Source organism: Populus alba, chromosome 13, assembly GCF_005239225.2.
Source record: "Populus alba chromosome 13, ASM523922v2, whole genome shotgun sequence".
In the NCBI taxonomy this organism is placed as follows: Eukaryota; Viridiplantae; Streptophyta; class Magnoliopsida; order Malpighiales; family Salicaceae; genus Populus; species Populus alba.
In genome coordinates, this window is record NC_133296.1 from 14,079,848 (window position 1) to 14,097,189 (window position 17,342).

At 34.6% G+C, this 17,342-nt stretch overlaps 2 protein-coding genes and 2 long non-coding RNA genes across 6 annotated transcripts; 2 read left to right on the forward strand and 2 right to left on the reverse strand.

Annotated features, from left to right (window-relative positions):
- The first annotated feature begins 529 nt into the window (after nucleotides 1-529).
- Nucleotides 530-1,635, forward strand: LOC118050394 (uncharacterized). The gene is made up of 2 exons (XR_004687871.2): nucleotides 530-899; nucleotides 1,273-1,635. It is a non-coding gene; the product is annotated as an uncharacterized lncRNA (long non-coding RNA).
- A 2,416-nt stretch (nucleotides 1,636-4,051) lies between these two features.
- On the reverse strand, nucleotides 4,052-6,295 carry LOC118050393 (GPI-anchored protein LLG1). The gene is made up of 3 exons (XM_035060738.2): nucleotides 5,894-6,295; nucleotides 5,172-5,228; nucleotides 4,052-4,703 (listed from the first exon to the last, which is right to left on the reverse strand). Exons 1-3 carry the CDS (start codon nucleotides 5,919-5,921, stop codon nucleotides 4,348-4,350), a joined length of 441 nt encoding a protein of 146 aa, XP_034916629.1. The 5' UTR covers nucleotides 5,922-6,295; the 3' UTR covers nucleotides 4,052-4,347.
- Nucleotides 6,296-6,438: 143 nt separating this feature from the next.
- Nucleotides 6,439-9,978, reverse strand: LOC118050392 (uncharacterized). Of its 3 annotated transcripts, none has more exons than XM_073404015.1 (9): nucleotides 9,606-9,978; nucleotides 9,118-9,258; nucleotides 8,936-9,031; nucleotides 8,727-8,853; nucleotides 8,253-8,362; nucleotides 7,929-8,009; nucleotides 7,555-7,637; nucleotides 7,101-7,375; nucleotides 6,439-6,847 (listed from the first exon to the last, which is right to left on the reverse strand). In XM_073404015.1, the coding sequence occupies exons 1-8, from the start codon at nucleotides 9,903-9,905 to the stop codon at nucleotides 7,156-7,158; spliced, it is 1,158 nt and encodes a 385-aa protein (XP_073260116.1). In that variant the 5' UTR covers nucleotides 9,906-9,978; the 3' UTR covers nucleotides 6,439-6,847; nucleotides 7,101-7,155. The 3 variants fall into 3 exon arrangements, with proteins under 3 accessions (XP_073260116.1, XP_073260115.1, XP_073260117.1); XM_073404014.1 differs by having other exon boundaries at nucleotides 6,439-6,928; XM_073404016.1 differs by having other exon boundaries at nucleotides 6,439-7,020.
- Nucleotides 9,979-12,967: 2,989 nt separating this feature from the next.
- Nucleotides 12,968-15,362, forward strand: LOC140954476 (uncharacterized). Its single transcript, XR_012167741.1, has 2 exons — nucleotides 12,968-13,386; nucleotides 15,013-15,362. It is a non-coding gene; the product is annotated as an uncharacterized lncRNA (long non-coding RNA).
- The last annotated feature ends 1,980 nt before the right edge of the window (nucleotides 15,363-17,342 follow it).

The following is a 17,342-nucleotide window of genomic DNA, read 5'->3' on the forward strand; positions in this document are numbered from 1 at the left end:
ATATCAATGTTTTTAAACTCGATTCATTGGTCGACTCAGCCCAAGGCTCGGGTTATGAATTTTGATTAGATCACCCAAGTCAACCTCTATTTTTTTTACAAATCAAAACGATTTTATTTTGATAAAAATAAAAAATAATCAATAGGTTGCAACTGTGTTTTTGACCAGGTCTTGTAGGGTTAATTAGGTCACCAAGTCAACCAGCTAGGCCAGCTAGATTTTTAACTACACTTATTTTTTTATAAACTCCGGTTTAGTTCCAACCCTGAATCAGTAAGGTCTTGGGTTGACTTGCCAAGCTAGGCAAGTTTTAAAACTATAATTGTTATAACAAATCATTAATTTTTTATGTTGGTGAAAAATTAACGTAACCCGCAATTCATCTATCTAGTTATTTATATATTTAAAAAATTCCCTCCAATGCAACCATGTGCTGAATAAATGTGACCACGACCTAGTCAATGCATCAAATTCATGCATGATAACATCACTCTTGAAGACATCGTTGTCCAAATATTAATTTAAAATGCCTAAAATAGCTTCCAAATTGAAGGACAAATTAGTAATAAAAAATATATTTTCAAGCACAAATTCGAAGTCAAGATTGTAAATTTAATGTCCAAAGAAGGGGATAGTTGCCGCGTAAATTTTCGAAAGTTACCCTTCACCTTCTATAAATCCCACCACTGGCCTCATGTTCTTCACAAATTTCACTTCTCTTCAATCTCCATCTACACCTTAGCCTTCTCTCCAAGAAACCAATTACCAAATTCTTGAATTCCAGACAAATCACCATGCCAATGAAGAAATCAAGTGTTTTTGCTGCTTCGGTTGCTGCAGCTTCTGCTACTGCCCTCTCTGTTTCTTCCTCTTCTCCTAGTTTTAACTCTAATGTTAAGGTAAGACAGTTGACAAGAGAATTCTGGGTTTGTGTCTTTTCTTGAAAATATTTCATGGGTTTTGGTTTCCTTGCTGTTTTCTCTGTTGGGACTTGCCCTGTTTTCTTGAAATTTCTTTGTTGGTAAAGATTTTGCCTTTTATTTTCTCTGTTGCCTCCACTTTCTTGTAAGCCAAATATCTTTTTTCCTCTCTTTTTCAAGAAATCCAATTTCTCAATTTTGCTTTTCTCGGAATTCATGGAATCCTAATCCGCCCCTTTCGGTGTTTGATTTTTCTTTTATTGATATATTTCAAGCTTATTTGTTAGTTTGGGTTTGATTTTTGTTTTTGTACACTATTAATCTAAAAGCTTGATTCTTTCTTCTTTTCCAGGAGGCTGGGTCAAACAAAGACCAACAAGGACCTGCTTCCATGGAGAAATTTACACCAAGGTTTGATGGGCTGAGGTTTATTGAAACACTGATCACTGCTCACAGATGAAGAGATGAGAGACAGAGAGTCATCTGGCCTTGATAGCTCCATGGATGATGTTGATTAGCCGCACTAATTTTAGCTAATACCCATCTTTTCTCTTTAATCCAGAGGGAAAAAAAAAAGATAGCATAAAGAAAGTTTGACCTTTTTTTTTTTTCTTGGGTGGACTGTAATGCCTGAGTTGAGATTTTGTAAGAGTATTTTCACTCAAATTGTGTCTGTCCTGCTCATAATTCAAATATCTGATTTTTCTTTGTGCTATTTTCACTATTGTTTTTTCGGGTTACCACGTGTCAGAAAACGATTGGTTTTCAAAGTCAAGTGCCAACAGATCTCAGCTACCATTTATTACAAGTTAGGCAGGCATCATGGGTTTTATATCATGTATGTGGATGACAGAGTTTTGGAGCACTTGAAGATATGGTTCCTATGGAGGAGAAGTCCCAAAAAAGAAATTCTAAATTGCAAAGAATTTTCTTTGAATTGTGAGGACAAAATGTCATTATCCTTGCTAAGTTGAAGGATGAGAGCTAAAAGTCAAGTTCTTCTATGCATTCCATGTTGTTTTTCACATGAATTTTTTTTTTTTAATGTTTTTAAATAATTTTAGCTTGAGATGATAAGTAGATTAGTTTCTCTGTGGAATGGAAAAGCTAAGTTCTTGATTTTGCACCAAACTCTTGCTTGGGCGTCTGGGGTTGCCTGAAATCTTGATCTGCTAACACAAAGAATGCCAAGTTCTTGACTAGGCACCATGTTTTTGCTTGAAATTGTATGCTTGCAGTTTTCAAAAACACGATGAGAGTAGTCTGCAGACAAATTTGGAACAGGCTAAGCTAAACTAAATTTAGTGGAACAAGAATGGGATCAATGGTCCAAATGATCGAGTGGTGTCTTGTTTTTTAAAAAAGAATTGTGAAGAACGAAGCAAAATCTTTGAATTTGAACCCAACTACGCAGAATCTTTGATGTGGTGCTACCTTCAATGGTCAAAAAGAGAAAAGGAAACAAAAAACAAAGCGATGAACATGAAAAAGTTTGAATTTTTATTTTATTTTATTTTATATTTTAAATTAATATTTATTTAATGTTTTTATATTATTTTCATATACTATATCAATAAAAAAAAAAATATTATTTTAATGTACTACTAATAATGCCCTACACTTCCAAACAAGCCATGAAACTTGAAATCAAGTATTCTTGATTCCCAACACAAGTATGTTAACGCAACCTAAATACCAGAACTTATTCATTAATTGGTTGCAGTGATCACACTTTTTCAAATAATATTCGAAGCTTATTGCTTAGTCAGGATAATAGCCAAGGTCTTGAGATCTCAAATCTGAATTTATTCCACACTATATTCTTGAATCACAAGGCACAGATATTAGCTCTTGATTTCAAAATGTTATCTTGCTCCATATCTTGCCAAGCAAAATGAGTGGTAAAAATGGATACACATCACAGGCATTTTGTGCGAGCCAAGCTGCTTCTAACATTTATGGACATATTAAGAAAATAAACTTGCTGATCATGCCGCAATTATAGATATCCCACCATTGACACCACCATTCTTGCCACTCTGTTGATGCTTGCTTCTTTTTCCTTGATCGTGATGTTGATTTTTGCTTTTTCTTCTTTCGGTGAGGTATTTCATTGGCCTGCAAGCATGCCCGAGCCTGATGTCGCAGCATACTTTACAGAGTGCTTGATGTGAACTGCTAAAATGGGTATAATTCACGCAACTATTGGCTTCCTCTTTTAGTCGCTTCCACGAGTAGTCAATGCTCCCAAGAGGTTTTTACTTTCTTTTCCTTGCCCTTTCGTTGAAAGTGATAAATGGGGGTAAAGGTGACAGTGACCAGAAAGGTGCGAGGAGCTTACTGTTGGATTAGTGGAGAGGTGATGCCAATGTTCAAGAAGGGAGTGCTCTTGTCTTGTACAGTGAGAATACAGCTCGAGTAAACTGGTTATAAACTAATGAAGGTAAAATGCCATACACCTTTATGTAATGGAGGTTGTGACGGTGTTTGAAATCGTATTTTTACAAAATTAATTTTTTTTATTTAAAACTATGTTTTTTTTAATAGTAATCGATAGCACATTTTGAAATATTCTCGTAAAAGATGTGACCTTAAAAGCACTTGAAATGATATAATAGATGCGTGAACTGACTCGAGGATATGTTTGATTAGTGAAAAAACAAAAAAGTTCCATAGTAATTGCTACAAAGAGACGAGGGATCCAATCTACTTGTGTAAGGAATGGGCAAGTTTTTGGGAAAAAAAAGGGTCTCATAGGACAGTTACAAGACTGTTTTGGAAGCAATAACAGATGTTGTCCAGATGCCTTTTCATCCAATTGTCATATCATGCGTGGTCCTCCCTCTAATATCCATGTTTTTTGAGAAGACCTAGCACACGATTCTTGATGTTTCCATGACATATCTTTGCTACAAGAATCATGTTCGCCCTTATAAGTAATATAGAGAGAGAACTATTACTAGATATGCAAATTTGGCAGCATCAGCACTACTGCAGTATGACAGTGCAGTTTCAAGTTCTTAGAGGGACGACAGACATTGACATAACACCAGAATCTTTAATTATATCAGGTGCCAAGTGACCATCTATAATCCGAAGAACCCAGGTCGATAGCATATGGAGATCCTCTCAAATCCAACTAAGCAATTGACATTAGAGCTTTATAGCAATGTTACATCCATTAATATTCAGGAATGTCTTTTGAAAGTCAAATAGCCATACAGGTTTACAGTAAAACAGTACATGGCTTGTCGAAGTCGAAAGAATTGGACAGAAGATTAGGCACCATTTAGTAGTTAAAAGAATACCAAACTGTAGCACAGAGGTGGAGAAAACGATGATGGAGAAACCATAATTTGATGAAGCAATACTTTGAGACAGGAAGGTGTTTCAGTTAGGAAATGAATGGCTATCCACTCTGAACAGTCTAGAACAATTGTAACAACAACGCTAAGAGTCCTGCTGTGAGCATCAACAATGAGGATTGAGTAGCTGCAATTTGAACCCCTCCACTCTTTTTAGATTGTTCCACATTTTGGCAATCAAGACCATTCTTATCTTCTCTGCATTCGTTGGCAAACAAGCCAGGAGGGTATTTCCCATAGAGGTTTATGAAGCTAAACATGGTCGAAGCACAGTCAGATTCCAGGTCATTTATGGCGTCACTAAAAGGGCAAGCAAATTCCTTGAAAGCATCACAACATGGCTTGGCTGGGTATTGGGGTCCTTTGCACTTGTCTGTGAGGACACTGTAGTCCAAATTTTCAAAGCTTATGTTGCATGCTGCAAATAGTGGGAAATTGAGGAAAACATGAGAATTCATAGGGCCATGTTTTATTGATAATAACCCCATGATGTATCAACCCTAAGATATCGGCTGTTGGTTTAAGTTTCTCCAAGAAAATAGTCCTTCAGCATAGGAAGATAGGCAAGTGATTCAATACAAAAGTTGTACATGTTTGATCACCTTAGCAAATGGGATGCAACAGTAATATTCTATCCTCAACACTAATAATCAAGAAATTAAAATATCAGTTCAAGAATCAATAACTAACAATTAACAAAGGGGGGATGAAATGGAGAAACGTTTAACTTTCTTGTCATTGAGATATTAACTAGGCAAATCCTAGAAATCTGCTTGTTTCTGCAGAACAAAGAGATTTCTCTGTATCCTTTTCCTTTTCAATCACGTACGTTCATCAAATTACAATTTTCCCAAAAGAAAAATGGAAAAATAGAAGGAAAACTTACCTTTTTTCATCTGAAGGAGGGTTCGGCCGGAACCTCCATGAACATCAAGTGCATCATCTGCATTTTTCAATTGCAAATAAAGGGAAAGAAAACCAACATGAGAACTAATGAGATTAAATCCAAAATGTTATGCTAATACAATGCTATGATGTGATATGAATGGTATATAATTCATACAGGAAATGAACGAGGAAGAGGTGGCAAGTCCAGCAAGGAAGAAGAAGCAAATGAGATAAAACCATGGATTAAAATTACTAGCCATGCTTTTCTTTTTCTTTTAGCTTTTTTTTTTTTTTTTTTTTTAAATAAAATTTTGGAGATCTAAATTGATCTCCAACCCTCCTTAGACCAGAAATGACCCTCCTTTCTTTTCTTTTTGCTGCCAAAAAACAGTGTCATCGTATTCTCCCGTTTTACTATTTTTAGCCGGAACGAACATTTGCACGAGTGGTGGTGAAAGAGTTTAGGCAAACAACCGTGAACTTGTCATGGTGGCAAGCAACCATCAGCTTTCTAACAGTAACACAGGCATATTGCTTAAATTGTTAGTTATAAATCATTATATTTAACATAGAAATTTATTTATTCAAGTATTAATAAATTCAACATACCCTCTTATATTTCTTTTTTCTTTGGACATTAATAATACAGTTGATTGATCTCAAAAGGCAGCAAAAAAACCTAGAGGAGAGGACAAATACTTCCATATGCAACAAATGTACCTCCAAATAACAGCCGAACTCGCATCATATCCGCAGCAGCTCAAAACTAAATCCAAATCACAAGCAGGGGCCTATAGCACCAGCAGCCCAATAGCATACCTGGAACTGCCTATTTGCTACACAGGCTAGATCAGCTGAGGAAATTTCAGTATCAGTAGGAAGCAAAGAGTGCAATCCAGTTCCAATTTCCAGACAAGACCATTTCGCTTAAGCTTGTGAGTTGTGACCATTTAACAATTTACTCCTCTGAAACAATTGAATAAAGACTACAGCAGATTTCAAGCAGACAACTCAACCATTGTGATATGATACCAAGAAATCATTCAAGATATCTATAACAGAAACACAGCAATGCTTAAAGCATTGCTCGTTGCAAAATCCTTGCCCTAATGATTGTCTAATTTTACCATCGGAAAAATGAAAAGAAAAACATTTCTCCCTTAATGTGATGTGATAAAAGGAACCACCAGACTGTTGGATTGCAGCAGTTACAAACATTTCCCTAAAACATTTCTTATGTAATTCACGTAATTATAAAAGCCAAATATAGGAAGCCAAAATTGCTGCAATATATGGGTTAGAAGATGCTGTTATTCATTACAGTGTAAAACGTCAAATCAAAGTGAACCAAGTCTCAGAAGTACACAAGGGAAGAAAATCCACTACATTATTGTATGCTTTCTGGTTGCAGCTATTTCTGCACATTGAAAATGATGCCCTCCACCTCTCCCATTGTCTTCCAATTTGACATAATAGGAACTAGGAGCTGATTATAAAGTACGCTACTAAATGACTTCAATTAGTACCAGTGTTCTCAGATTTATCCAGTATCCCATCATTCTCTGAATTGCAAAGTCAATGAGAGGTTGAAGAGAAAAACCACGTGGTGCAGCTTAGAAATTACAAAATGCACCTCACAAGCCTACATCATGGCCAAAAGAGAAACGCAGTAACCTATAACAAAAAGAACTTAATGTTAAGGAGATTGTTGCTTGAAGAGAATGCTCGAGCACGCTGCTGGAGGATGAATGGGCACTGAAGACAAAACCAAAGTTGAATTTTGTGACGAATGAATTCCATTTTGAGAGACATAAAAGCAGTCAATAATAGCAGCACTGACACCAGAACTGGAAAGATTTGAAAAATCATTCATCTGTTTATAACCACCCTATATGAAAAAGATTTCAAATAAGTATTTGCAGAATACCTCAGTAGTTTTAACATTTTCCGAGCAGATAAATAATATCAATTTTAGGTTGGCCTTAACAGATGTTGCTGCTGTGCCTCAGTCTTCGGGTTATGGAACGGCCCATCCTAAGACGTCGAGCAGTTAGTGCTTCTAATAAAACATCTACAGCATTCTCCAGCGCTTCATTCTGTTTATCCAATCCATAGGAGCTGAACTGTGGAAGTACTTGTAGCTCGGACAGCAGGCCAATGGCTGCAGCAGCTGTACAGGTACGATCCCATGATGGCTGGGGCCTGCCAATAAAATGCCATTCATGCTTGCTTGTAAGTTTAATGTAATGAAAGGGCTTCGCAAAAGGCCAAAGAGAAGAGAAGGAAGTGGTGGGAGTCACTGGGGGTATGAATACAAATAGTTGATGTGTAGAAGCCCCTACAGACCCCTAGAAGAGATCAGGCTATGTTTTATATCTCACCGAAGTTTGTGCATTGTAGATACACCTGCAGAGAGGGATATGCAGGGAAGATCCTCCACTCCCCATACTGACTTTGTCTTCTCCTGCACAGAGAACACACAGGTCAATGAAATCCTGAAAACAGCTTAAGGTTTATTAATATGAACATCCCCATATTTATAATATAAGGGTATGGTAGCAAAACCAGCATGCTCTTGTAACAACTAGTGCCAGGGTTCAGAAATTTATACACGTACATGTGGCATACAGAAGAAGATGAGATGAAGGAAAAAAGCATGCACACTTTTTTTTCCTAAGAATTGTCTAACCTGGAATTCAAGTTGCTACACACTAGACAACAGATAAGGTACAGAGAAGGTGCTTTGAAGTATTACCTTTAAGCGGTTGAACATTGCAGCAGAGTTGCTCCATGTACCATCAATCAAAATGAAATTTAAAGGTTTATATTCATTTGTCTGTGAAAGAGAAGCAATATAAGTATCACCACGTAGTTGAACTGAAAGAAGAGGAGAGCTGTCAAACTGAGAACAGAAATTTCATCCTGAATTTAAAGGAAATTAATATTTTTTGTAGGCTCGGAATAGTCCACATCCTGGGATATGTTTGTTGATTTAATGTCAGGATATTTTAAAACCATCAATGACAAGATATTACCAAATAAACACAGCAATTACACTAAAGCTGTGAGAAAAGAGTACCATGGTTGTGTTGCATTCTGGATCAGCTGAAATTTCCTGACAAACAGCATCCTGCACTGATTTTGTTGCTACATTCTTGTTGGGATAAAGGCACCAAACCTTGTCCTTTCCTGCAATTTGCATCAAGCACTTAAACCAGTGGTTCTGCAAGTTGAATATGTGGAGTTGGGAAGAAATAAACACCAAGCAGAAAGTTTTCAAATAAGGAAAATTACTTAACTGCATCGCCTTAGCTAAAAAAAGAATGCTAATTAAGTTCCAGCACATAAATATAAAACCCATTTGATCAAATGACCATACATTGAATAAATGGTGACTTCGTAAAAGTTCTTCATGGATTGCTTAAAACACTCAAAGCTTCTGTGCATCTTTTTTGGCCAGCAGAAATAGATTCTCATAGCAGTCAAAAGAAGTGACAGACAAAGCAGACATGCATGTTGTATCAGTGTATTGCAAAGCATATATTGAGCACACCTGCAATCTTACAAGCATTCCACATTATTTCTTCATCTTCAGCAATCCCATAGAGGCATAAAGTAGCTGATTCAACACCAAGTACTTGCCATAACAACTTTCCAGTGTTGTTTTGTCGTAGAAAATCCTGCAAAAAGTTGATTGAACATTTGATGGCCACGAAGGATGTTACAACATTCAGGACAAGAACTAATGCATGACATGCTAACCTTTGGATGCATATACAACCAAAACCTTATGCCATGCCATAGAGAGCTGGGCTTGACTTTTGAACACATACAATCTTCTTCTAGAGGAAGCCAGCACTGCAAATAAATATATTAATTCCCATTAAAAGACCACACCAACCACCACGAAAATGTCACCGTACCATTGAACATCAATCACATACCTTCTGGCAGAGGTAACCTCTACTTCCAAGCAAACGACAAGCTATCTGTCGAGCTGAAAAGAACTGGAGCTTCTTCTCAGAATCACCTAAAGCCTGATATGTTGCTCTATGTTTCTTGTTCTCTTGCATTCCAAAATCCCCCTAATTCAAAACAGAATATACAAAAAAAAAAAAGAGAGAGACTTTCAGCCATGCGAAACACACCCACTGGAACTACACTATAGCTTATCAAAACAATGATTCTCATCACCACAAAAAATCTCTATGAATTATCAATTGCTCCATTTGAATATATCAAATACCAGGCAAAATAAACAAAAAGAACCGATCTTTCCATTCACAGGAACACAAACCTCAGTGAATTGAACCCAAGAAAAATGCTATTCATAAAAACTTTGTTTTCATTACAGTACCACACAACATAACACATGAAAATCGAATCTTTTCCATCAAATCCCTCCTTTTTTGCTCATTAACAAAATTGTTACCTCTAGTTTGCCACGATGCCCACTAAAGCTCATCTGGACCTCAGTTGTTTTCTCCAAGAGCTTCAAATCCTTAACAATCTCCACAACTTTAGCAGGTAGTGGAGATACTGCACCCCATCCTTGCCATTCCTGTAAAGTTATGGTAAACCCATCACTAGTATCAGGGTTTGTTTGAGGAGAATGTGATGCAGAGGTAAAGTGGGTTCTTGGTGGAGACTCCATGTGGGTTCTGAGAGAGAAGGCTGGAGATGGAGGAGAGATTTTGAATGTCAATGGCCTTGTTGCTGAGACGGAAAGCATGGTGGGTTTTGGTGGGTTTTTGTTTTTCTGCTTAGCTTGTTGGTCTCTCTTGATACGGCGCGTTTTCCACAAGCAAAGAATAACTTTCACTCTATATAAGGTTGGTCTTGGGCTTAGGATTGAGCTTGGGCTTGCATTCAATTGAAATAGCGATGGAAATTTGGTCTGGTTCCAACTTCCAACATAAAGGGAGAGATTGAGAAGCATTAAACTAAACTAAACTATTATTATTAATAAAACAAAATACATCCAACTCATTATATTATGGATTGTAAAGGTGTAATGATGAATTTTTAATTATGAAAAAACCAATTAACGGTAATATAATTTTTTTAAAATTCCATTAATCATTATAGATTGATTAGGGACAATCGATTTTTTTTATGTTTTTTTAGCATGGTAAAATAACTTCATTAGTTTTATAAGCAAAATTATTTAATTTTTACCTTGGAGTTTTTTTTTTCTCACAAATAAAATAACTAAATTACTCTTTAAAGCAAATAATATTAAACTCGTATCCATGGGATTTTTTTAAATTTTCACCCTAGTTTTTTTTTTTTTGTTATAATCAACTTGACTAAGGAACAATTATATATTTTAATAAATATAAAATATTATGTTTTAAAAAAAGTGGCTTGCGCATGTGTGCCATCAAGTGGGAAGCACTAGTGATTTCTGGTGGCTCATAAAGGGGTGTTTTATGGGCAAACAACAACGTTTGAATACTCTAGGTAGACTCTTTATCCCTAAATGATGTGTGTGGTTTACAAACCTCTAATTTGACATCGACAATTTTTTTTCCCTTTCTTTTATCATCGATTTTCTCATCTTACCCTCTAAATTTTTAAAGCAGTCATTTGAAATGTTTTTTCTTCATATCTGATTCATGTTTTTTGGATTATTATTTATTTTATTTGAAATAATTTATAAAATTGGATTTTTTTTTAAAAAAAATCATCCTTTAATTTTTTTTATCTACTATATTTGATCCTATTCTTTTGATTAGTACTTGTTTTATTTGAGATAACTTTTAAGATTGGATGTTTTTCTCAACTTTATCCTTCATGTTTTTTTGTTATCACATTTGATCCTTATTCTTTTGATTATTATTTTTTTACTTTGATTTTTTTAAAAATTGATATTCTTTTCAAATTGCATACTTCAATGTTAAATTGGTTGTGAATTAAGTTTCTTGATTGAACCAGAGTCTAGGATTTTAAGGATCGTGAGTTTGAGAGATTAATTCAGGTTCAAGAGATTTGCCTGGGTTAGCTTAGTTTCCCTTTAAAAAAAAAAAAAAAAACTCATGCTTTTTTCAGTTTTATCCTTCAGCATTTATTAAATTGAATATTGGGCTTCATAATTTTTTTTATTTGTTTTCTATAGGATTTTACACTAAATTTGAAAATGACCTAAGTTATCTTGAGTCTTTTTATTTATCGTTCGTTGTTAAATTTAACTTTTTCTTAAAGAAAATTTACTTTTTAATTAAATTAAATTAAATTAATGAATTAAATATAAGCATGAAATGCTCACTTTATGATATTTTCTTTGGTTTGGTTTATGAGTTATTACTTTGATGGTATGTGCGACCTTTTTCACTATTGTCGGCAGCTTTTCGCACTGATATTGGATTCGTATCAATGAGATTTTTTTTGGTGGTGGGGGTGGTGTCCATGGAGAAGCAATGACGAGTCTCCAATATTTTTTTTTTCTCTCTTGAGTATGGTATTGACAACATACTTTTTATAGTTAATTATTGTTATTTTTTTATCGCTTTATTTAGTGTCAATGTCTTTTTTTTCTAATTATATTATTAAATTAACCAAACTTATTGAACTTGGTCAAATCAATAACTCGAGTTTCATATTTTTCTTACTTCATTAAAATGCTAGTGTTGTTTAAATATCTTGTTTTTATGTAACTAGAAATTTAAATTGACCCACGAGCTATCTATGTAGTAAAAATACTAGATGTATTGATGAGTATAGTGTAGTTGTTAAACTGGTAATAGATGTATTTATGCATAGATGCATGGTTGTCCCAAACTCCATACAAAATCTAACATATAAAAGAATTCAAGTTATTAGGTTAATGGGTCAAACCAGATATATATATATATTTTATTAATACGATGCTATTTCATTTTGTTTTTTATAAAAAGTTCTATATTTCTAATTTAGCCTGTTTTGAATTAGGATTGACTAAGTCAACTAGGTTACCAATCAACCTTTCAAGTTAATCAAGTTTAATCATATCAATGTATTTTCCAATTAAAATTGAAATCCAAATCGAGTTAAGTTTTGAAACTAGATTTTTTAGATAAACTCAGAAGACCTTCGTACATAAGTTTTTATAATTTTTAATGCTTGTAAATTTATCTCAATATATGTCTAAAATAATTAATGTGATTTACCAAACTTATAGTGTTTTGGGCTCAACTCACGACTGAACCCAAGTATTTTAGTCTTAGCAATGTTTTTATATATACGGTATCTTGAGTTTAACTCACGATTGAATTCAAGTATATTGAATATGATATTTTACTATATACATATTTAATTAAGTTACTATATTATTATCATTGAGTTGAGCTATTTCAAAATACAAAAATATTAAGTAAAACATTCTGAATCATCATAGATATAATTTTCAATAAAGTATAATATATGTAGTTTAAAATGATAACTCCCAGGTCCGGTGATTTGGTTGTTGTCTTCAACCCACACGACTAGGGCACAAGCATTGATACCCTCATCATCGAACACATGAAATCACTCGTGATTATAATTAATATAATATAAAATCATTTAAAAAAATACCTTTAAAATCATTTAAAAAAAGGGATTAATTTTTATTGACAACCATACCTGGTTAAAAATTAATATTTTTTTGTATATTTTTAAATAATTTTGATGTATTAATTTTAAAAATAATTTTTTTAAAATAAAAATATTTTAATATAAACAACACTTTAAAAACCAATCAAAAACCATCTAAACTAAAAATAAAAAGAAAGCCTTAAAATCTCCTAGTACAAACTGACATTAGTCGTTAATAACAGAGAGAATTTAGCATTTGAAACCTTTGTCCTGCCGCCTTCTTCCACTTCTCTTTATCCCTCTGTCTCCAACTCCTCCATGCTTCCTCTCCAAACTAACTTTCCATAAGGAAACCAAAGACACAGAAAACTCACTTTCAACTAAAAGCTCTCAAAATGGTTCTATCTTCTTACCCTTCTTCACGCCTAAAATGCTCCCTCTCAAATCCCAGTCTATGATTATGATGTCATCACCTCAGCCTACAGTGGCGCTTCTTTTCCCCGTCCGCCTTGGTGGGGCGGCTTCCTTTGCCGAGTTCAGAGGACTGAGGATCCAAATGGGTTCAAAGTTCTCAACTTCGTTGGTTTCCATTAATACGAGGAGGAATCCTAAGGTTTTTTCTCGTATGGTGTCTGAAGCTCAAGACACTGTTGTTGATAGTAAGTTTTAAATTTTTATTTATTTATTTTAATTTTGGGTCTTATTATTTGGTCTTGTTATTTTACTTCTAGTGCTTTTGTTTGATTCATTGTTTATGATTTTGTGCTATCTTGATTCCGATTACTGCACCAAGTTAAATGGGTATTTTTAGCTCAAGATTTTGAGTTTTATTCAGTGATAAACAACATTAACTTTTCAAGGATCCAATTTAATATTGTAAATGGGGTTTAAGTAAATTAGAGTATGTCTCGATACCCGAGAAATGACCTTTGATTGGGGAGGAGGGCCAATGTTGCCCAATGGAGGGTTTAAGTAAGAAATGAATTCAAGAATGTTAAAAAGAGAGCTCTATTATGATTAAAATAGGAGATTGAACCTTTATTTTTAGTGCGCATCAGGGCATGTCTAGATGTTCTTTATTATCAAGAAACGAACTTGATAAGGCAGGATGGAACAGGGAGCCATATTCGCAAATGGGGTTTAAGGAATTAGAACTGGATCAGAGATATGAAATTCTAGAACCAAAAATTGCATCAGAGAATGTTAAAGACACCTTCATGATCAGTAAAATAGGAGATTAAATCTAATGTTTAGTGTAAGGAATTAGAACTGGATCAGAGATTTGAAATTCTAGAACCAAGAATTGCATCAGAGAATGTTAAAGACACCTTCATGATCAGTAAAATAGGAGATTAAATCTAATGTTTAGTGTGACAAAAATCTGATGAGGAACGGGTGGTTATAATTGCTGGTGGACGGAGACTGCAACTACAATGCTAAAGATTGGATTATCAATTATGAATTAAGAAGGGATTTTTTTCAGGGAAATTTGGAGTTGGGAGAGGGCAGGGGCGGTGGAGTTTGCGTAGTAGAGAGAAGCCTGTGAGGTCTGGCAATGAGCTTGTGTCATTTCCTTTGTCTACACACAGATACATTAAAAGCTGTTGGAGGCATTTTCTCTTGTTATTTTGTGATTTCATTAAATCCAGGAAGGTTTTCCTGTAATTATGTCTCCATTTTGGATGACATTGGGTGTCCAAATGTTTCAAGTGTAGATGCTTAGGCCAATGTGGGCAACTGCAAACCTTGTACACTTTTCAAGAAATCATTGCTTCTTCTTTGCTTTATATGCTCTTGACATTTCCTTTGTTCATAGAATATCAAGGTTCTTCTGAAACAAAAACTGTTTTCGTGGTACCTTTAATTTCAAATGTTTTCCTTAAAATCGGATGGAATCTTCTATTAATCTTTTTCCCCTCTACATGAAATACGATTGCTGGAGCTCTGGTGCAATTTGCTCTATTTTTCTGTAAAATTTAAGTCACCTAACTAGTTATGCATTCAAATCTAGAAAAACAGCAGTGTGAACTGTGATCTGATATTCGGCATTTTGTTTTTGCTGGTTGATATTAGCTAAACCTGGCAGCTGCATTGAAGTTCTTTTTTAGCTTCACAAAGCCATGCTAGCTTCCTCAATAACCTAGCAGCATTTTTCTAATGACTGAAATGCAACATTTCTCTTGAAGATCACTCATTTTTCTTTAATTTTTTTTTTAAATGTATTTCACTAACTTGTCAGACCTCCATTTACCCTCCCATAACACTGGTTTGCTATGAATTTGTAGCCAATATGAGGAGAAAATTTCGAACTAGTTCTGTGGGACCAGACTTTCCCATACGTCTTCAAGGCCTGGCATGGTCTGCAACATCACGGAAAGCTTAGGAATTACTGGATTTGAACCTCTGCATTTCTGATACTATTTTAAGTCGCAAAATGGCCAATCTTCCTCCTCGTTAACTGGTGTCCTCGATTCTTGAAATGGCCGCGTATGAAGCTTGTTCTTTCCAAACCATCCTACGTACGTACCTAAGGTTCTTTGTTTTATGATTTCCCAATCTCTTTATCTGCTGATAAAATGTTGTTGAACTTGGACTGTATTGTTCTTCGTGTCTAATCTAGTACCGCTTCGACCCAGCCCACTTGAAACTCTTCCTATATGTGGTGGTTTTTTCAAACTAGTAATTCAATTAGGCTTGTTTAGCTCCTTCTTTGGTTTCTTTTTTCATTTGCATAATGGCTCATCTATTGAAAAATTTTGATTTTTTCTGTTTTAAATTTTGATTTTTTTGAATTATTTTGATGCATTGATTAAAAAAATAAAATAAAAAAAATATTATTTTAATATATTTTCAAATAAAAAATACTTTCAAAAATAATTTTTATTACTGTCTCCAACACCCCCCTCACTCATCAACATCTGGTTTTCTGAATTTGGTTTTGATGTGTACCTAAAAAAAATGGCCTGTTGCTACCACATTCCTTAACTTGTGACGTATTAAAACATTCGGAATATCCTCCAGCTTTCCTGTTAAAATGTAATTACCAATAATTGGTCATACGTATTATTCTGCCCTTGAATTCAAATAACTGGACTGAATGCTGCATAAAATTGGAAAAATAACTTTCTTGTCTTGTATTTGAGGTATTTTGAATTAAAGTGAATAATTTATCTTATTTTATGTTTGGTAGATACTGAATGAGACCTAGTCAGTCCGGGACCTAGACCGGTTCGAAGTTTAAAAAAATAAAGAAAGGATTGATCCGATAAAAAACTCGGGTTGACCTGAGATAAAATACTAGTAAAAAACCTTATTGACTTTTTTTTTTTCTGAATTTTTCGTCAAATTAGGGTTGCTTTGATTCTTTTTTTTTTTTTTTTTTTTAATTTGGGTCAACTTGGGTTAACCGTCCCGACCCGTGACCTGAACCTTGCCTCAGGTCAACCACCGAGTTAGGTTTTATAACTATGATAATAATTATTTCTATTCATAGGTTGACTTGGGTTAATTAACTCGGATTGACCCTTCTTACCTATAATCCAATTCTTGTCTTGAGGATTGACCTCGAAGTTGAATTTTAAAACTATATTAATAATTATTTTTATTTTTATATTTACTTGATAGTATTTTGAAACAATTTTGTACAAAACAAAAAATAATTTTTTACTGTACAAAAATACACAAAATAACTTCACAATAACATTATCTTAATAATGTACCAACCACTACCTCATGCTCCTGTTTTAGTTGTATCTTATATATATATATATATATATATATTATTTTGGGTTTTCTCTCAAAGCAATTAACATATTTATGAAAAATCCTTGAGGACCTCTATGCAGGAACAGCTTCCAGATTAGAACTTTAATTGCCATACATGTTCTCACTTGGCTGCGAAGAAATACGTTGAATGACACCACTAATGATCTCTGTTTCTAGTTACCCCACACCACTTCCAATGAGTTCTCTCTATCACAGTTCAATTGACCTCTAAATTCCTTGATTCTCAAATCTCATCAGTTCCTACAGTGACGGATGAAACATGGCAGTCACTAGTCATCGAGGCTGATGGCCCCGTGATGGTGGAGTTTTGGGCTCCATGGTGTGGACCCTGCTGAATAATCCATCCAGTGATAGCTGAACTCTCGACAGAACATAGTGGGAAGCTCAAGTGCTTCATGTTGAATACCGATGGAAGTCCTTCTACTGTAACCACGTATGGAATTCGAAGCATTCCAGCTATCATCTTCTTCAACAATGGGGAGAAGAAAGATGCAATCATTGGTGCCGTGCCCAAAACCACACTAATTTCCAATATTAAGAAATTCTTGTAGAGGAAGCTGGTAACAGAATTCCTTCGAATTTTTTTTAATGTTTCCAAGTCCTTTTCTTTTTCTGAATTGTGAATAAAATCTACCTCCCAGCTGTGTGCTTGCTTCCTTGTAATTTTTTTATGTTTTCCTGAAAGTGCTAGCTGGTGTGACCACCCAAGCAAGATGGCTGGACCAAATCCAGCCTTCATTTGCTCCACCAAGCGGTGGCTTTTCATGTTTTCTTCCACTCTAGAACTTTTGAATTCTTGACTCAAGGAATGGTATTGGCATGGAGCCCA

What these genes read in the sequence shown, in the direction of transcription:
- LOC118050393 (XM_035060738.2), bottom strand. Translation starts at nt 5,921, where the DNA reads ATGATGCGAGTTCGGCTGTTATTTGGAG. An exon ending in AGTTCGGCTGTTATTTGGAG is followed by an intron (nt 5,229 to 5,893) that starts GTACATTTGTTG and finishes TGAAAAATGCAG; the next exon opens with ATGATGCACTTGATGTTCAT. An exon ending in CCTCCTTCAGATGAAAAAAG is followed by an intron (nt 4,704 to 5,171) that starts GTAAGTTTTCCT and finishes CACTATTTGCAG; the next exon opens with CATGCAACATAAGCTTTGAA.
- LOC118050392 (XM_073404015.1), bottom strand. Translation starts at nt 9,905, where the DNA reads ATGCTTTCCGTCTCAGCAACAAGGCCATTGACATTCAAAATCTCTCCT. An exon ending in GGCATCGTGGCAAACTAGAG is followed by an intron (nt 9,259 to 9,605) that starts GTAACAATTTTG and finishes GTTTTGAATTAG; the next exon opens with GGGGATTTTGGAATGCAAGA. An exon ending in TCTACAATGCACAAACTTCG is followed by an intron (nt 7,376 to 7,554) that starts GTGAGATATAAA and finishes TTTTATTGGCAG; the next exon opens with GCCCCAGCCATCATGGGATC.